The 21,552-nt window shown below is 34.8% G+C and overlaps 1 protein-coding gene across 10 annotated transcripts in view; it reads right to left on the bottom strand.

The window, feature by feature from the left end:
* Positions 1–21,552, bottom strand: part of MYCBP2 (MYC binding protein 2, E3 ubiquitin protein ligase) — a 273,377-nt gene that overhangs the window by 6,560 nt on the left and 245,265 nt on the right. For 9 of the 10 annotated variants that reach the window (XM_023513171.1, XM_023513166.1, XM_023513164.1 and 6 more), the window contains 13 exons: positions 20,798–21,037; positions 20,118–20,216; positions 14,582–14,662; positions 13,324–13,590; positions 12,472–12,755; positions 10,396–10,492; positions 9,024–9,143; positions 6,387–6,488; positions 5,382–5,510; positions 4,576–4,708; positions 2,225–2,328; positions 1,259–1,447; positions 374–481 (listed from right to left, as the gene is read on the bottom strand). In XM_023513171.1, coding sequence (XP_023368939.1) covers positions 374–481; positions 1,259–1,447; positions 2,225–2,328; positions 4,576–4,708; positions 5,382–5,510; positions 6,387–6,488; positions 9,024–9,143; positions 10,396–10,492; positions 12,472–12,755; positions 13,324–13,590; positions 14,582–14,662; positions 20,118–20,216; positions 20,798–21,037 — 1,953 coding nt within the window. The remainder of the gene's footprint in view (positions 1–373; positions 482–1,258; positions 1,448–2,224; positions 2,329–4,575; positions 4,709–5,381; positions 5,511–6,386; positions 6,489–9,023; positions 9,144–10,395; positions 10,493–12,471; positions 12,756–13,323; positions 13,591–14,581; positions 14,663–20,117; positions 20,217–20,797; positions 21,038–21,552) is intronic. The other variant, XM_023513163.1, reaches the window with a different exon arrangement.

Here is a 21,552-nt window from a genome sequence, read left to right as displayed (position 1 = left end):
TGAAGATTCTGATTTCACTCTTTAATGGCAGGTGGTTGCCTATTGTGATGCCATGTGACCTGAGCCCTCAGAGAGTCTGAAAGGAGTGATGCATGCCCTTTATTGCACCATGACACCTACATGAATTTTCTCATGAAATATGCTTAATAGAATTTAACCCAGTTTTTAATGGATAATTACTGTTTTGAAATGCATTACATAAGAAAGGTAATGTAACAGTTTCAGGTTCCACATGTATAAAGAAGGCAGAAACTACTAAGAGCTGATGTAAACTGGGAAAGACATTAAGAGATGTTGACATATGTTTATTTTGAAAAATAAAAATAAAAATGAGAAGAATTAGACAGTAGATGATTTCAGACTCTTTCCTTACCTTGCAAATAGGACAAGATATAAATCCAAATGTTATCCTGGGCCCAAGCCATCTATTTTCTAAAACTCGTCGACAGCACTGCAAGTGGAACACGTGACTACAGTCCAGCTTAAATGAACAGAACAGAAGGGTATAAGAAAATGTAGTAATGATAAAACACTTCAGTAACTGGGAGATTATACAATGCAAGATGCCATTTAAAACAGGTAGTGAGACATTTAGTACAATGAAATTTCAGAACTTCTCTACTATTTATGGGACATAGTAACTAGGTCTTCAGCTTCTCCCAGTTTTTACCATTTATATGTTAATGCTACCTATGTAAAATAAACCAGTTTAGGAAGAAATGTAAAATTATTCCATTCTGCATCTCACAGAAAGAACAGGAAATGACTGATTTAAAGATTTAAGATTTTTTTTGGATAATATTGTCCTGGAATTAAACACTGGAAATAAACAATAGGTAAAAGTTAAAAAAAAACTTATTTAGAACATAGTAATGTCTATTATGTACACAAGAATGTACTACCTATCATTATAGATCAATTACATAATGCTATAAAAACATCATCCTGAATTTTGGAAATTTAGAAGAGACTAGCTACTGGATAACCTAATTATTTTCTCCCCTTCTGACCATTGTATACATTCTATGGATTATAAAGGTTACGCAAATCCTAAACTAACGCTGAGCACACACAATGGGACGCGGAACCTGAGAAGGGAGCATTTGCTCCTCATTAACATGGTTGATGCATATAGTAAAATAACATTTTGCCCAGTGATATCAAAAAGATTCTAATCCTTTTTTTCTCTGACAAATATATTTACATTTTCTCATGTTGATGACTAGATACATTCAACTCAGATAAAAGCTAAGGCAACCTGAATGGCTGGTGCTGCCGAGAGGGCTTCGGTGAAACATATCATGCACATGTCGTCCGCATCCTGCTTCAGGGTTGTGGCACTTTTATCACAGCCGTGCAGACAGGGCAGACAGTGCTCTTCATTTTTGACGCCTCCACATGGATGGCCACAAGGATGTGTCTTACTACACGCTATCTTAGCATATTCCTGTTAAAGATGGAATATAATAGTACTTTAAAAAGGCACACATTCTCATAATTTTACCTATCATATCAATTTCCCAAAATTATTTTCACACTAGAAATACCTAAGAAGGCTAAGTTACAACAAATGAAGTTATTTTCCATTCTTTGTTGAGTATCATTTAGAACTATTCACAGAATCTTTTTTTTTTTAGTGTGATTTTTGAAAAAATTTCACTCCATGTAAAGAAAACACTGATAATATATTTGTTATCATGCACAGCCATGAAGCAAAAAGTTCCTGAAGTAAATAGTTCCCTGTTTCCACTTATCCTTCACCAAAATGGGGGGAAAACCCACCAAATACCTCTCACTTTCTGTGCATATCCAAATTGTTAATGAACTGAGGAACCAAAAACTTCTGGATAAAATGGAATATATGTGTATATGTTCAGGACTAAAGAACTCTCAGGTACTGAACATATATTTTAGGGAAATAAGTGAATAAAGTATGTATGAGGTAAAGGAAATGTAATCCGTAAATTTTTAACTGTTTCATTAAATCCATATGATCGTGGTAGTTGAGAAACACACAAGAGTCTGATTTCAGATTGAGAGGCTTTTTTGATACATTCTCCACCTTTGATAAAAGCATTTAACTCTTGACATAGGAGGTAATGTATTAATTTAGAAAGCTGGAGTGCTGCTGAGTTATAATTCTTATTTATAGGGAGCAATGGTGTCACGTGGGAACACATGCTATTCCTCACTGGGATGGCCTAACCGTGAACTGGACACTCACCTGGCAATCTGCATCAGAGCAAACACTGCCAACAGCAGACAACTCTGTTCCACTCCTGGAACCACAGAAGCGACAAGCTTCTGAGCTACTTGTGGTGGGTTTACCTAGGTTTAAGCAAAAAAAGAAAACTCTTCCTTAAGGATATGTTGCCTATATATTTTAATATAACTAATTATAATAAAAAAGCAAACTAGGTTTGTATCAATTGACATCACTGGGAAATCAGCCTTATAGTTGTATAGCCAAAAGGTTCTAAGTTGCCCTAATTATAAAATAAATAAAAATGGGACAAGAAACGAGACCTATCTAAAGCCAAATAATCACTTGACTGATTTGCTTATACTTTTTCAGTAAAAGAAACAGACTAGGTTGCCAGTCAAGTTACTGGACTGAGCAGATGGGGCAAGCCCCCACTTCAAATGCACAATACCAGATAAAACATAATAACCAAAATGAAATAAAAATACATAGAAGATACAGAACTCTTTAAGGATCTTAATAACAAACTTATAAGCCATAGAAAAAAGCCTATCATCAGTGAGTATAAAATTTGGAGAACAGAAGAATTCCTTGAACTGGCTTGGTGCCTGTAGCTCAAGTGGCTAGAGTACCAGCCACATACACTGGAGCTGGAGGGGTTCAAATCCAGCCTGGGCCCACCAAAAAACAATGCTACAACCAAAAAATAGCCAGGTGTTGTGGTGGGCACCTGTAGTCCCAGCTACTTAGGAGGCTGAGGCAAGAGAATTGCTTAAGCCCAAGAGTTTGAGGTTGCTGTGAGCTGTGAGGTCATGGCACTCTAGCCAAGGCGACAGCTTGAGACTCTGTCTCAAAAAAATAAAATAAAATAAAATAAATAAAATAGATATGTTTGAACTATTTAAAGAGAGAAAAGAATCCATATAAGAACAGAGCAGTAAGAAAAAGAACATGAAGATCTGAAAATTAACGACCACTTCTTCTTCTTCCAAATTAAACACAGGTACACAAATCTGAATATGAATACACTGAATTCAGCAATATTTCTAGAATATTTTTTTTAAACGAATATTTAGACCATGAATACAAGGATGGCTCAACATTAGAGCATTTATTAACATAATATATGCCACTGACAGATTATAGGAGAACAAATCAGCTTTCAGAAAAAAAATGGCCTGCTCTTATGGCATGAAAAGTCACCTGTATTTAATGAGTTAATTTGGTTCAGGTTTACACCTAATTCCAACATCAAAAGTTTGTGTCAGACAATTAGCAGACTACAGATATGCTAAAATTTAAGAACTTAAAATTAAGTTACATATTCAATGTAACTTCAAACTGGGAATATGTAAGATTCACTTTAAAATACTATGAAATCTGTTTTAGAGATGTACATTAAATGTGTATGTTAATTTTTGTCTAAGGTAACATCTATTAATGTTTGTTAATTATTTCATTACTATCAATGGGAACAATACCATTCAAAAAACCTTGACAAGGACTAGATCTAGAAAAACTTCTGAAAATATTAAGTCATACAATGTTACAGTTAAAAGAGATCTTAATGCAGCAACTCTCGTAGGGCTACAGTGAATAGAACTAGAAGGGAACATCAGTAAGTACATTTTATCTACGGAGCCTTCATTTGCTGTGATGCTTAATGTAAGGGAAATGTATTTGGTATTTCTGAAAACAATCAGTCACATGTATCTCTGGACTGAGGTGAGAAAAGTAAAAGTTCAAGAGAGTCTGTCCTGGCCACCCTGTGTAGGCCTCAGCCAAGCCGCAGGCGTTTCCATTGTCTTCGTGTTTCTCCCCTGACATATTTGGGGCCTAGATTGTAATCTATAATGTTATGTCTCATTCTTTATTTTATGACCCTCACTCTCTGTCTTATGACCCTCACGTGCATTCCCACCCTGAAAGGTGGATAAAAGAGAGGCAAGAGATTGAGTCGGGGGGCTCGGTTTTGGGAAACACGCTGGTGTTCCGAGTACCCCCGGCCGAATAAACCCACTTCCTCTAATCAACTGGTGCCTAGAGTCTTCTGTCTGGGTCGGTTTCCTGCTACATTTCAACTGTCTTACTTTTTAATGAAGACAGTGAGTTTCAGAGAGGTTAAATGATTTGCTCAAGGTCACACAGCTAGTTAGTGATAAACCAGGTTTTCTGACTTTTAGTCTAATGCCCATTCCACCATAGACCACTGTCTATGTCTAGAAATATAGTAACATTGACCAATAATATCATAATCAAACATCAGAAAATCACTCAAAATTATCCACATTAAATGAAGTAACATCTAGTTTACTCATAATCAGTAGGCATGGTTCAATCTTATTGATGGCTCAACATTAATCCTCTTTTACCTGTGTGTTCTCGGAATTCCACCATTGCCTTCATTGTTTTAGAATCTGCCAGAGCCATCAACCAGAACAATTTGGTTCTACCACAACCTTCATGAAGATCAACCTTTATAGCTTCTTCTTCTTCTTTGAAGACCTAGTGTTTCATTAAAGAAAAGAGAAAACTATACTTACTTATTTTGAAAGAAGAAGTACAATTATTCAACAAAAGTATGGCTTTCACCTATGAAGCACCCATCCTAAAATGTTCCAGATAGTTCCAATTTTCTCCTCTTTAATGTTTGCAACAGGCCTATTTTTATAAATGTGAAAACCAGGCATTGGCGCTCGGTGCTCAAAGCACAGTGGTTACCATGCAAGCTACTTGCTGGTGGGTTTGAAACTGGCCAGGGCCTGCCAAACAACAATGACAACTGCAACCAAAAAAAAAAAAAAAATAGCCAGGCATTATGGCAGGCGCCCGTGGCAGCTGCTTGGGAAGCTGAGGCAAGAAAATTGCTTAAGCCCAAGAATTTGAGGTTGCTATGAGCTGTGGCGCTACAGCACTCTACTGAGGGTGACATAATGAGACTCTGTCTCAAAAACAAGAAAACAAAAAAACAAAACAAAACCAGGCATTGGAAAGCTTAAACTACTTGCTAAGTTTACAGTTGATAGGTGAGATAGCTAGGAGTTCAACAAAGATCTTTTGATTCCAAAGTCCATTTTTTCCAATTATACCAAGCTTCTTTCCCACATTTATTTCACAATTCATTGGCTGCATTTTATGTTCCAGACACCATTCTGTGCACAAAGACAGAAATCTTTACCTGTCTTTGGTGAGTTTTGGTTCGTCGATGAAGATGAAGGAATCTGTCACAGTCAGTACATAAATTTCCACAGACATTGCATAAAATGATTGCTGCAGTTTCTCCATCATCATGGTTATCACACATAGGCTAAAATAAGCATTTCCATGTGTTACATTAGGTTAACAAGAGAGTCTTAGATACTCATAGAAACGGAAATTTATTTATAACAATAACAGACTGTTACTCTAAAGCTATTAAGAATTTAGAATCTGAATGTTAAACAGCATTATTGCAAGTACACTTAACTATAAAAATCTCTGAAAAACAATTCAATGATTAAATGTGCTATGCAGGCATGATGATTAATAAAATGAACATGTATATTTTGCTTAGTGAATTAAGAAATATTTTTTATATCATATATCCAAACATTCCACATGCTAAATGATTTACTTTTTTTTAAAAAATTTTTGGGGATTCATTGAGGGTACAAGAAACTAAGTGACACTGACTGCATTTGTTAGGGAAAGTCCATCTTACAATTTTGTCTTGCCCCCCCCCAAAAGATGCCTTGAATATTAATAAGAACATGTCAAAAAGGCTTATGTAAAGTCTTTGTGTCCAGTGATACTAAAAATACCCATCAAACCCTCTTTGAGCCCATACGTGAATAGGTAGTGTGGCATGTTTCTGTCTTACTGTTTTATTTCCTCCTTCCCACCATAAGACTATAAGATATTTTATATAATTTCTAGACACAGTCTCAGATTCTGGCTATGAAGAAATTTTTATGTAAAAACTGACTCAGAAAAGCAGGGAAAACTCTTATACAATTAAATAAAAGCCTTGAAAGTTTGCAATAAACTATGAAGAGGGGACTTTAAGTGAAACAGATTTGTGTGATAAACTTGGCCTATGAAATACAATTTTTCTTTGATTTGCCTTTTCTTTTCTTTCTTTTTTTTTTTTTAAAAACACTAAGCAAAAACAAGATAAATTATTACAAAATAATTCTGGTCTTACCATTTGTTTTTGTTGCCCATCTTTTCCCATCCATCTCCCTGAGGAGAGACGATCTACATGGTCCTGATCGAGAACACAAAGTGATGCCAGAGCAAGCCAGAGCTGTTGAAAGGAAAGCCTGTTACACCGCTGAATTTTTGAGGAAGACTTCTAAAATGTTAACGTCTGACACATGACCAGGCTCAATAAATGCTGGCCAATGTTGATACAGATTATCTGTGGCTGTCGAGTTTTCCTGATGGGGTACCAGGTATATACAATCACCGCCATATGTGCCATGCACACAGTAGGCACTCAAATTATGCACTGAACAAATGACTGTTTCTCTGATGGACCATCCTGTTTTTTACCTGATATATGAAATTATCCTTTATTGGTCTACTATGTAAAATGTATGAAGAAATAAATTTGCATGTTAATATTTACTGTACCAATGCCGTACTGAACAAATGACTGTTTCTCTGATGGACCAACCTGTTTTCCACCTGATATACGAAATTATCCTTTATTGGTCTAGTATGTAAACAACATATGAATAAATAAATTTGCATATTAATATTCATTCTAAGAAGTGCATGTGAGTGTGACTAGAGATGGAGAACAAGACAGTCCACGCAAGGAGGAGGGGGAAACAGAAAGAAGGAAAAGAGCACATGAGTGGCTGTTGTCAAAAATAACTGCTTCGAGTCACAGTAGCAAGATAGCACGAATTGGCTTTTTCTGCTTTAGGGAAATACCATTTCTCTTTTTTCAGATTTCTGAGGATTGACCTGAACAATTTTCACCAGTGCCCACTTTTTCCTAATATTTTTACATTCCCTGCTTTAAGGAAATCTTAGATCTTTTATGGAAGTATATGGGCCATGAAATCTGATAGGTTAAAACTTGCTATGAAAGTCTCATCTAAAAAATGCAATCTCATTTCCTCAGAGATTCTATCCTCTCCTCTCCTACAAAAGTAATTCTTGCTTTTTAAAAGTAAAAACAAACAAGAAACAACCAAACAACCCCATTAAAAAGTAGGCAAAAGACATCAACAGAAACTTTTCAAATGAAGGTATGTATGCTAATGGCCAAGAAACTCATAGAAATATGCTCAACATCTCTATTCATTAGGGAAATGTAAATCAAAACCACAAGGAGATAGCACCTAACTTCAGTGAGAATGGCTTGTATTAAAAGTCATAAAGCAGACTGGCGCCTATAGCTCATGTGGCTAGGGTGCCAGCCACATATACCGGAGCTGGCAGGTTTGAACCCAGCCTGGGCTGGCCAAACAACAACTACAACAACAACAATAACAAAAAATAGCTGGGCGTTGTAGTGGGCACCTGTAGTCCCAGCTATTCAGGAGGCTGAGGCAAGAGAATCACTTAAGCCCAAGAATTTAAGGTTGCTGTGAACTGTGATGCCATAGCACTCTACCAAGGGCAACAAAGTGAAACTCTGTCTCAAAAAAAAAAAAAAAAAAAAAGTCCTAAAGCAACAGATGAGGGTGTGGATGCAGAGAGAAAGAAAATCTCAGGCACTGCTGGTGGGACTGCAAACTAATGCAACCCCTGTGGCAAACTGTATGGCAATACCTCTGGGAAATTATGGAAGATTTACCATTTGGTCCAGCAATCCTACTGCCAGGCATAAACCCCAAAGAAGAAAGACACCTGCACTCTAATTGTTACAGCAGCACAATTCACAATTGCAGAGATGTGGAAGACAACCCAAGTGCTCACCAATCTATTAAGAGATTAATAAAATGTGGTACATGCATACTATGGAGTACTACTCAGCCATAAAAATGGTGATATTGCATATTTTTGGGTAACTTAGAGGGAGCTAGAAACCATTCTTCTAAGTAGGACATCAGAAGAATGGAGAAACAAACACATGTACTCAATACCATATTGGAACTAATCAATCAACATTGAAGTGCACAGAAGTAAATCTCAATGAAAGTCAAGCTGGGAGGAGAGGTGTGGAGGGGAGGGGTAAGTTCAGAGCTGCTGGGTACAGTGCACACTATCTGAGTGAAAGGAACATTTGGCCTTTACCCAGATAGTTACATGTATAACTTTGAAACTTCTTCTTGGAAGTCTCCCAGGGTCTTAATATAAAGTAATGTGTGCAGTTACATGTAGAACTTTAACTTAATCTGTATAAAAACCAAGTATGTAAACCAAACACATGTGCCCCCCACTCTGATATTCCGAAATTAAAAAAAGTAAGACCTGTAAATATAGTTAGTAAGCCAGGGGGCTCAACATTTTGGAGAGCTAGGCCAACAAAAAGGACTAGGGGGAGCTTTGTCCTCAAAGGAGCTCCAGTCCATCACAGCATAATGCTGCCACTGAACTCGCTGTGGAGAGCTACAAACATCATTAGAAAGACAATACACTAACATTCATTGTAATAATTTAGGCTTTCTAACCAGTAAGTCATCTTCTTAAAATAGTAACAGTGGAAAATAATGACTGCTATATATATAGTTCATAATTTATAAAAGACCTTTATACTTTTCAGTAATTACAATATTTGGTTAAAAAGGATTAACTTGACTTAGTGATTAAAATATGTTCAAATCTACTACTAAAAAGAATATACAGTATTATAGACCAAATTAAAACAAACAAGAATACCTACTCTAGTTGTTGCAATACATCTCACTGGAGATCTAAATTCTTCTTCCATCTTAGTCAAGGCAATAATGGTTTCTGCAATAGCATTTTTTGTCACTCGGGACCAAGCTTCTGACAGATGACCCTATTGAGCATGGTAGAATACTTTAATAAATAACTAGAAATGTATTATCATAGTTAATTATTTTCTCTTAAATAACATTGCACATCAAAAGAAAAGATTTATTAGGATCAAGACCATGGAATTTCAGACCAAGGAGCATAGACTTCTGAACTAAAATCCTTCACAACCCTATGGAAAATTCAATTTCTGATCATCATTTTGATGATTTAAAAGAAAAGTCATCTTAAAATCTAAGTCCTCAGTACTCTTTTCCTGTAGAGTTCAAGGGCAAATCCTTTCCCATTTGGATAAAGACATACAGAAATACTTAGGTTATCTATGCCTGAGAAATGTTTATTATTGAACATAAACTTTATACAGTTAAGCCAGTTGTTTGAGATGAAAGTATTACTGGCACCCAAGAGCATAAATGGGTTCAAAGTATTACTACCTTTATTTGCTAACTTGATTTGTGATGAACAGACACTGAACTCTTATAGAATGCACATATTTCTACATATTATTACTGCACATTTTTATCCAGTAAATACCCTGAGAAAGCCTGGTTGCTACAAAGATTGAGAAAACATCCACACTGTTGGGAAGTGATGGAATCTTTAATCTTTCCCCCAGGATATCCTCCCACTTTTCATATCTACATTTTGTCAACCTTTTAAAGAGCAGTTTCATTCCTCCTCCTTCAAAATACCTTGTTTTCTCTCTGCCTCTCAGGAACCTATAAGCCACAGTATCTTGTCCCCTCTCAGGAATGTGCAGAAACTGACATTATGGAGTTACATAATACCTAGGCATTCTGTGAGGTAACTGTCTATCCTCCACACTCCCAGATCTTCTCCTAAAGTCAGCATCTAAGACAGTGCTACAGGACATCAATAAAGAATATAGGCTTTACAGAAACTGCAAAGGCTAAAGAGAATGAGAAACTTCCACTCCTAGGAACCCTATTTTTCTTTTAGGCTTCTGGACTCTTTTTCATAGTGTCCAAAAGAGTAAATTTTAATGTTTTAGAAGACTTAAGCAACAACTCTTAAGTAAATTATTTGGGAAGTTTAAAATAAACATAGTTTGACATAAATGACAAATTTATCACTCACTGAAAGGACAAAAGACATAATAGTTAGCATACTAAAAATAGCCTTTAAATAAAGCAAAAGAACACTAATGTATCAATTGAGCAGGGTAACTGTTTGTTTTGTCTATCAGATTCCTCCTGCACCTCATTGTCATAATGGTTGCAAGAATGAGAACTTACTGCTGCCATATCCTTGATAAGTTTAATGATGATCTCTGAGATCTGGGTAGGAGTTGAGCCCTTCATCCACCAATGACTTTCACCTCGTCGAAGATAACTAAAAGGAAAAATCAGCATTTATAAACCAATAACATATCAGTGGTAGTTGTTACCAATGAAAAAGATGAGAATATTATTTCAACATGTAGCATCTTAAATTTTTAAATGAATGAATCAATTAAAACATTTTAAGAGAAAATTAATCAAAACATTACCCAAAATCTATTTCTTCAGTGCCAAGAAAGTAGCTAATCTGATTTATATTTCCTTTCAAATATTTGCGCACTATTTTTGTTTTCATCTTCTGTAAGTTTCGTCCAGAGAACACAAACTGTTTATTTCTAGTACACACAAAGATAATAATTCTGTACACCTTGTGCCAGAATACAAATCAACCATGTCACTAAGCACACTACTGTTTAGTTTGGGTGACATTTTTACCCTGGAAAGTCTATCTACATGAAGAAAGTGATATACATTCTTGTGCCATCTGCGTATTGTCATGGATTGGCCTTATAGATTAGCTCTTCTATAAAAGTCTCTAATTTTCCCCCATAAACATTACAGAACATCCTTGCATATATATCTTTGTGCAAATGTATAACATTTTAGAAGTAGAACTGGTGGGTAAAGAGATAATGCATATTTTAAAAATAATTAGATATTATCAAACTGACATCTAAAAAGGCTGCAGCAAATCACAGGGGGTATAAATATCTATTTCCTCACAGTGTTAGCAAAACATCAAGGATATTTTGTAATTGTTTTAATCTATGTTTCTCTGATTAGTCATGAGGTGTTTCTTCATTTCTTCATTGGCATTTTGAATATTTTTTCTTTGAACTCATTGCTCTTGTCATTTATTTTTCTATTAGCCGTTTGCCTTTTTCTTATTGATCGTAGTCATTCCTGTAATATTATAGCTAATAATTCAGTGCCTATTACTTAAATTTAAATATTTTTTCTGAGCAAGTTACTTAAATTTGAAAGCATTTATTTTCATTTTTATATAGCCCAACCTGTAAGTCTTTTCCTATATCACTTTGTGTTTTGTCTAATGTCTTCCCAAAGTAAAGATTATAAAAATATTCTTCCATAATTCATTCTAGTAGTTTTTGTTTGTGTGTGGTTGAGACAGGGTCTCACATTGTTGCCTGAGCTAGAGTACAGTGGTGTCATCATAAGTCATTGCAACCTCAAACTCCTGCGTTCAAGAGATCCTCCTGCTTCAACCTCTACAGGCTGTTCCTGTAGTTGAGACTACAGGAGTGTGCCACCACACCCAGTTTAAAAAAAAATACATATATATGCATGTATACATTTATTTATTTAGAGATGGGGTCTTCCTATGTTGCTCTACCATACCCAGTTTAAAATATATGTGTGTATATATATATGTATATATATATATAAAATTTTTTTATTTTACTTTTTTTATTGTTAGGGAATCACTGAGGGTACAAAGAGCCAGGGTGTGTGTGTGTGTGTGTGTGTGTGTGTGTGTGTGTGTATATATATATATATATATATATTTAGAGAAGGGTCTTGCTATGCTCAGGCTGGTCTTGAACTTCTGGACTCAAGAGATCCTCCTGCCTCGACCTCCCAAATTGCTTGGATTATAGGTTTGAGCACCATGTCCAGCTACACATCCTTTTTGAATTTTAAAAGGTAAATACATAAAGCTTTAACTGAGGTTTACTTTATTCCCTTGTGTTTATTTTTAATGTGGTAAAAACATGTTAACATAAAACTGAAATTTACTTTTGTATATGATGTGAAGTAGAGATCTATAATATTTTTGAACATAGATATCTAAATACTCTTACAACATATATTTGGCCTACTTTCTGTTCCTCCCTAATTTATAATTGCAAATGACATTCCTTCTACATAGAGGTCAGTTGTTAATAGATTTCATTTGTGAGTAAGCCAAAAAGGTAGAATTTGAAACCATGACTTTTTAATCAGTTCTAATTCTCTGAACAGTAGCTCATTCTGTTCTGTTTTGATACTAAGACAGAGGCAATAACTAACCTGGAGTTGAAAATCATTGGAAGAGTCACTGTTGTGACTCCTTTTCCCACAGTGGTACCAGCTGTTCCTGTGATGGTGGTTCCTTTGGCTTTTAGCTGTACAGTGAGTGCTTTGGCAATGCATCCTAGAAACATGTCCAAGATACCCAGCTTATTCCAGTCTCCTTTTTCTGTTGAGTGAATGATATCACTGATATCTGCTGGGGGAAGGGATTTCACTCCTATGATACTGGCCAGACGACTAGGGGTCACTTCCGGCAAAACTCGTCTTAATAAAGAGGTCACCTGGTAAGAAAATAAAAGGAAAGAACTGCATTTAAATAATGATGTTTTAAGGTTTTTGTTTTTTAATGTACCTAACTACCATTCTACAATTGTAAAATATTTGAAAGGAAGAGAAATATAACTTAAATGTTATTTTTGAGAAGGGCAGAAATATGATCTAAACAATCAAAATATAAAAAAAATGAAATAAACATGCTATAAACAAAAATATGAAATAATATTTTAATTTCTGGGGTGGTAATTCTCAACCCCAGGGTAACAAGAAAAAATATGGCTTAAACTCTTGATCAGGACTAAATAACACTACCTATTTCATAGTAATAAGGTAGTCAGTAGCCAGAATACTCTTTAGCATAACCCAGTAGTACAATGGAATGTATTTTGCTCTTCTATACAAAGAGTAAAAAAACAAAAAACATGGAGTGAAAATACAGGCATCTCCCCAAAATAACATAATAAAAACCAGAAATCTATACTTAAGGCCCTTAGGAAATTCCCTTTGCATTGCAGTAATTAACAATATTTCATGTGATGAAAGAAGTAGAAAGGTGGTGGAATACTTAGTCACCTGTCTCTGGACTCTAGGGGAGGCTGTGTGAAGCAGTGAAAAGAGATCCTGAAGCAGAGTTAGCTGCTGAGCCAGATACTGTCGACCGACATTTGAGCCACTCAGTGCCAAAACCATGGAGAGCAGCTCAAAGCAGTAGGCATCAGAGGAAGCGTCTTCGTCATTTGGCTGAGAATTGGCATTTTCTTTGCTTGATATGGCATGCTCCCATTCTTCACGGACCCTGGTGGCTTCCATGCGAATAGCTTGGACGATGTGAGCACATACCTATTTAAAGACAACACAAAATGAAAAATGGAAGTCTGATTTACTACTCCTAGTAAAATGAAACAAAAAATCAAGACAACAGTATAAGTCAAGGCTGAATTTAATATTCTTCCTCTCAGTTAATTCTCTATCATATCATTCTCTTAATCCATCTTAAAAACAGTGAAGTAAAACTAGGGAACTCTAATAAAAATCTGAATATTAAAATCAACTACTAAGTAGAAACATTATATACAAGTTACTGATGCTTCTGCCTACGGTTTATTTATTAGTATATTATACAAAATCACCAGTGTTTATCACTTTTAAAGCACATGTTAAGAATAGACTATTTTAACATATCTGTCTATAAGGTGCTTTATAATTGATGATAATCACAATATTATTTACAGTAATTTTTCTTCTTTGTTGATATATAAAATAACAGCACCTTTTATAATTGAAGGCATGTGAGATTCAACAAAATGCTGTTAAAAAGATAAAGCACAAATAAATTCATGCTGTCATTTATTTTAAAAGATTTAATGGTGCTGAAAGTTAAAACAGGCTAATTTAAAAATCAGCATTTTATTTAACTTTTGAGTTATTTTTAAGTTACTTAGCACCACATGATATGAATAATCTAGTACCATTCCCTCACCTCGTTATATTTAATATACTAATACTAGTTCAGCAAGCGCAGTAAAAATAAATAAATAAATGAAAAGGAACACATGAAATGCAAATGAAATGTGATAAGAGCTGGATATCTGACATCAAAATAGAATGTTCCTATAACACAGAGCAGCAAAGTAAGAGAGTTAACATTCATAACAAAATCTTAAAGTGATACAGGTATGCCAATGTACTCATTCCTCTCTAGGAAAAGGTAGACATTCTGAGGAATTTATCAAGGAGACAGCATATAAAAAAGCCTTCAGAAATTATAGAAAATACTTCATGCCCTGAAAACAAACAAACAGAACAACTGATGAAGAAAATATTAACTAACCTGTTTTTGTAAGTTTGTCAGTTTACTCCTGCTGAAGATGATCCCAACCATATGTTCTTTCAGGTCAGCATCTGATGTTGCCTTTATATTGACAAAACAAAGAAGGAAGCAGGCTCTTTATACAAAATTCGCACATTTGACATTTCAAAGTATCTTGAGAAATAATTTTGCAGGTTATTTTAGAAAAATTTATTTTAAACTGAGTATTATGACACTACAGATAAAGTCTAAAGAAATCATTATTTGGCCACAGTGACTATAAGAAGAATAAAATTTCAGAACATAAGAAATCTAGAGAAGTATATTATTGTTCCATAAATTTATTTAGTGTAATCAATTTGAGTCGTGTCTATTAAATCTATTTGCAAATTGTGAACACTAGGTCACATCAAACGTTCAATTATTTGAAGAACCACCAGGAAAATAAAAGATTAAAAGAAAAACATCCTAACAAATTCTGTGATGATGGTAATTTAAAGTATTCTAATACCAACGGTTATCAAAGAAATGTCTCATAGGACGAAAACTAAAGGTTAACATTTTATAATGCTTATTATGTATCTTATTTAATCTTCACAACAACCCTATAGGTAAATTCTAATATTCTGCCTGTATTACATGTAAGAAAAGTGAAGCAAGTCACTCTTTTCTTCTTTTTTTCTTTCTTTTTTTTTAAGAGACAGAGTCTCACTTTGTTACCCTCAGTAGAGTGCTGTGGCGTCACAGCTCACAGCAACCTCCAGCTCTTGGGCTTAAGTAATTCTCTTGCCTCAGCCTCCCGAGTAGTCAGTCACTCTTTTCTTTCAGAATCAGACCGATTCTTGGCTTCACATTTCGTAGGATGGAGAGCCACAGAAGAATGTCCCTACCACCTTAACAATGAGGAAAAAGCTGCTAATCTATGAAACTGCAACTTTTTTGAGGCCCATCAGAGAGTTGAAGACCAGCCACTAGGTAAACTGAATTCCAAACAGACATATCCATATTCTAAGACACTTCACAACTCTTCATTGAGTATCTGAGAAATAGTAAATAAGTAGACAGAACAACAATCAGTAAGGTTCTTGAAGACTTGAACAATAATAGTAATATTGACCAATGTGAACTAATTGATATTTATAAAACCTATCATAGAACAGCAGAATTCTTATTCTTTTCAAGTATACCTGGGCAGTCATTAAAATAGATTCAAATCTTAAAAAAATTTTAAAAGGATTAAAATTACACAAAGTATACTGTTTGACTATAATGGAATTAAACTAGAAATTAACAGTAGAAAGTTATTAGGAAAATCTGCAAACATTTAGAAATCAAACAAGATTCTTCTAAATTACCCAGGGGACAAAGAAGAAATCAAAATGTGAATCAGAAAATATTTTGAGGTGAATGAAACATGAAAACATAATGAACCAAAATTTGTGACACTCAGCAAAAGCAGAGCTTAGAAGAAAATGGCAGCAACATTTAATCTGAGAAAAGAAATGTCTCACATCTGTGATCTGATCTTATCTTAAGAAAACAGAGAAGAGGAACAAATAAAATGCAAAGCAAACAGATGGAAAGAAAAACATATGAGCTGAAATCATTAAAATAAATAAAAATAGAAGAGAACCAATAAAAACAGCCAGTTCTTTGAAAAGATCAAATTGATGCATCTTCCCAAATACAAGAAGATATGTCACTCTAGATTCTGTAGATATTAAAAAGATAATAAATGTATATTATGAACTTTGGCCAACAAATTCAGCAACTGGGATGAAATGGACAAACTGCTTGAATGTCAAAACTACCAAAGAACAAATAGATAACTGACATAGTTCTGTATGTATTAAAGAAAATGACTTTGCAAAATAGAGCAAACCTTTTTTTTTTGCTACTTACATACTAGCTAGATTATACATGAGTATCTTTTAGGTAGTTCAGATTATTTTTGTTTACTTCTTTTTTAATTTATTTTTGCTCTTTGAAAACAGCTTTTTTGAGATATAGTTCATATACCAAATATGCACAATTCAATAGTTTTTAGTATATTCACTGATATGTGTGACTATCACCATCATCAGTTTCAGAGCATTTTTATCACTCTCCCCCCAAGGATCACTGTACCACGTAGCTATCAGCCCTCCATTTAATTTTGTTTTTTATTAAAGACAAATGAATATGTATTCATATAAGTTAATAACACATATTGATTAAAATACATAGCAATATATGTATTATTTTACTGAATAAAAGAAAATGGAAAAAAATCTATATAAGAATACCCATTCTGACAGAAATTCTCATCAAACCTAGGAAGAAAAGGAAACATGCTCAGTTTGAGTAAGCGCTTCTACTACATCTATAGTTAATCATACTTAATGGTGAAAGATTGAATGGCTTCTTTGTAAGATCTAGAACAAGGCAAAGCTATCTGTTTTTGCTATTTCTCTTCATTATGGTACTTATGGGCTTAAACAATATAATGACACAATAGCACAAGAAATTTAAAGCATGTAGCTCAGAAGGGTAAAAGTAATACCTACTGTCTAAGCAGACCATGTTATTATCTACAAAGAAAACCTCAGAATCTACAAAAACCTTCTAAAACTTAGTAAGTGAACTTAAGATCACAGGACAGAAGTTCAATACACAAAAGTCAACTGTATTTTTATGACAATTGGAAAGTGAAATACAAAATACCACTTGTTACGATACTCTTACCTGAAATGTTCAGGGAAATACTTAATAAAAAATGTGTAAGACTTGTATACTGATCTACAAAACATTGCTGAGAGAAATTAAAGAAGACCTTAAAAAACAAAGATATATCTATATCTATCTATCTATATATGTATATACCATGTTCACAGATATGGAGACTCAATATTATTGAGATGTCAATTCTCCCCAAATTGATTTATCAATGTGTGTAATTCCAATCAAAATTCCAGGTTTTCTGAGGAAACTGACAAGCTATCCTAAACTTTGTAAGGAAAGGCAAAGGATTTAGATGAGCCAGAACTTTGAAAAAGAACAAAGTGGGTGGCACCTGTGGCTCAAAGGAGGAGGGTGCTGGCCCCATACACCGGAGGCAGTAGGTTCAAATCCAGCCCCGGCCAAAAACTACAAAAAAAGAAAAAGAAAAAGAACAAAGGTAGAACCTGGTATCAAGATTTTTTAAAAAGCTACAGCAATCCAGACAGTTTGTTGTTGGTGTAAGAATATACATATAGATCAATGGAACAGAACAGAGTCCAGAAATAGACCTGCACATTTATGGTGAACTATTAAAAATAGTCTTTTCAACAAATGGCAGTAAAAGAAATGAATATCCATGTGCAAAAATGAACCTCAGTCCTTACCTCACACTGTACACAAAAATTAACTAACCAAAGCACTAAAACTGTAACATTTCCAAAAGAGGAGAAAATCTTTAGGACTCTGAGTTCTAGAAAAGACACAAAAATAATGAATCATCTCAAATAAGCAGAAAATTGGACTTCAGTCTCCTCTCTGAAGGGTAAGCCTTCAGACTAGTAAAAAATATTTTAAAAGACATATTTGGGGGCAGTGCCTGTGGCTCAAAGGAGTAGGATGCTGGCCTCATATATCAGAGGTGGAGGGTTCAAACCCAGCTCTGGCCAAAAACTGCAAAAAAACCCCCAGACATATTTGGTAAAGGACTTGCAATGATCTGTATTCAAGTGTTTATGCAGTTTTATTAATAATAGCCAAATAGTGGGAATAACACAAACATCTAGTAAAAGAACCATCAAATTATGGTAAATCCATACAGTGGAATACTTCTTAGCAAACAAAAGAACAATTATGTGCCACAGCATGAATGAATCTCAAAAGCATTATGCTATCACTGAAAGAAACAACAAAAAGGTGACATTCTGTGTGATTTCACTTATATAAAACCCAGGAAAAACCAACACTGCAGAGATAGCATACAGTTCAGTGGTTGCCAGCTTCTAAATGTAAGGTGTGGGGGGAGACTGTCTGCAAAGAGATAATGGGGGAAATTTGGGGAGTGATTTATTTTAATATATTATTGTGATGGTTTCACTAGTGTACACATGGGTAAAAACCAGTACACAATATAGTTTAAAAGAGGATTTTGGTATTTAAATTATACCCTGTAATCTGACCTAAGAATGATTAAATCATGTTATTTTGTGATCTTCCAAATGCCAGCACCTTTCCTATTCTGCCTCAACTCCTTCCATACACTCTCCTGTTAGGCTAGCCTGTCCACCGAGTTCTTGATCTCATGCTCTCTGTCAGTCCAACTCTTATCCAACTCAAATTGGATAAAACTTAATTTAGCTCTAACTCAAATTCAATATTCCCCCTATGAAAGCTTCTCTGATCACGATAGGGCACAGTAATCTCAATGTACTCTTGAAATCATATGTTATGCACAATTTGTTCACACATTTAATGACTTGACTATATACTATATAGTATCCTTGCTGATTTCTTTTCAGGGAGGGTGTGGGTGGAGAGTTTAAACCGAAGAACAAATAGATGCAAACTTTGTGATGGCTTACCATCCCCATGATTGTTTGCCACAAAATTCAGATTTGCCAAAATTCAAGTGATTTAAAGAGTAGTTACCTAGTTTTGTAGTCATTCAAATGGTATCTCCAAAAGATATTGAAGGGAATTACTAGAGTTTATGAAATATTATTTTTATGACATCAAACAGAAAAATGGCAATGTTTTAGACAATATTGTATAGGGAGGTACAGGGCTAGACTATGTACATCTTAAGTCTATCTTTCAAAGGGCTGCCAAGGTGATTATTTGTGATATTTAAAGACAAAAAAAAAAATCTAGACTAGTCAGGGTTGACTTCTCTTTTTAGAAATGGATGAGGTTTTCCTCTTACGTACGATGTTTTAGTTAGGACCAAAGAAGTGAAGCAATTGAGTTTTAGAAGAAATTTTTTAGAACAGCACAGAGAAGTTAATTCCAATAAAAATGTGTGGAACCTGTGTGTGATTACATGGTGGCAGATACAAAGACAAATCAGATATGTACTTAGTCTTTAAGAAGGTATAGTTCAGTAGAAGAGATGGAACACATATGAAGATAAAAAGAAGAGAGAAGCCAAGAAGAGACACATATAGATTATTAATTATGAAGTTCAGCAAAGGCAAGCTGCTTTTGGTCTGAAGAAATCATAAATAAGTTTCCATAAAGATAGTATTTTGAACTGTATTGTGAAGGACGGATATAATAGAGGAGGGAGAAGATAACTGATGGGGTGCAGTGCAGGAAAGAGACTAAGTTAATCTTACTACCAACTGAATACCATACTCCAAGGTTTAGAGCAAATTTTCCTGTTACTTCAAATATTTGATTGTACTTGAAGAAATAATTTCTTTTAGAAAGTTCCTTTACGTTTTTAATTCAAGGAAAAAATAAGAACTGCAAAGAAATTTTTATCACATACCATTAAAATATATAGCAACACATGGATCATTTCAGTGGACAAAAGAGAATGAAAAGGGAAATAAAATATTTTTAGAATACAAATAAATACATTGTATACTTTTTCCTCTCCTTCAGGTGAGGACAAGAGTGCTTTTTCCTCTTGTTCCGGTGTAGGTTCTGCATCTCCAGAGATGAGCTTTCCAAATACCTGATAAAGAAGACAGGCACGTGAGAAGGAATTACCATTGTGAAGGCCAGAGGATGGATGGGTTAGTGGATTCTGCAGGTTTTATGTTATTCTCTCTCTTTTTTTTTTTTTTGAGAGATAGAGTCTCACTCTGTTGCCCTTGGTAGAGTGCCGTGGCGTCATAGCTCACAGCAATCTCAAATTCTTGGGCTGAAGAGATTCTCTTGCTTCGGCTCTCAAGTAGCTGGGATTACAGGTGCCTGCCACACCACTGGACTTGTTTTTTCTAATTTTAGTAGAGATGGGGTCTCACTCTTGCTCAGGCTGATCTTGAACTCCTGAGTTCAAGCAATCCACCACTTCTGCCTCCCAAAGTGCTAACACGCGTGAGCCACCCATCCAGTTGTTTTGTTATTCTTGCTATGTAACACTACTTTTCTGAGTCACAAATGCAAAGTGAAACCCTGTTGCTTAGGCTCTAAGAAGTAAAAATGGGCTATATTTGTAGCCAGAAATCTCTCACAAGTTTTATAAAATATTTTGTTATGCTCTTAAAATATGTCGATTAATACTACAATAGAATGTGTAGAAAGGACACTCACTTGAGATGTAATAAGTCTGAAAACTCGTAGCGTCTCAGCTTCACAGTTCCTTTGCTGGGCCACACTGGCTGAAATCTGGCCAGCAATTTTTGTGCTTTCACCATCTTTCCAGCCCAGGACTTTGACCTGTCGAACTCTTAGTGTATTTTCTGGGCCCTTTAATTCAATTTTGATGATGTGATTATCCCCTCCTGGAAGTTCACTTGTTACCCAACCAATGTGCCTGGAATCCAGATCGACCTGGTTGAGAAGAGAAGGGATAGGAAGCTGATATTTTTACCACCGTCTTAGACTTAGCATTAATAATGGCAAGATCAAATAACAAACAATTGTACAGAGAGTAAAGGCTATTGGGTTACTTCACACTGATTATCTAATTTCAACCCCATGAGGATATAAAATACTATTTATAACAGCTACTGTATGGACAGAGACACTGAGGTTTACACAGGTTGAAGAATTCTCAGTAAGTTGATAGAGTTAGTATTTAAAATCCAAGCCTGACACTGACACAAATTATAGGAGAGAAATCATACAATTTATGAGACTGTACTTTACCTACACTGACTATAAGTAGAAATAACATGAGATCAGCAATGAAGTTCTGTTTTTTGTGTTATCACATTAAAGCATCATATGAGAACCGCTGCTTTAAATGAATGAATGAATAAAATGAAACAAAAATTGTTCTCAGGGCATTTGATAATCAACCAATGATCTGGGGACTTCTAGACTATTTTTTTTTTTTTTTTTTT

This window comes from Otolemur garnettii, unplaced genomic scaffold, assembly GCF_000181295.1.
Source record: "Otolemur garnettii isolate 467f Iridium unplaced genomic scaffold, OtoGar3 scaffold00036, whole genome shotgun sequence".
Taxonomy (NCBI): Eukaryota; Metazoa; Chordata; class Mammalia; order Primates; family Galagidae; genus Otolemur; species Otolemur garnettii.
The sequence above is the reverse complement of the archived record's forward strand: the minus strand, read 5'-3'. Positions and strand labels throughout refer to the sequence as shown.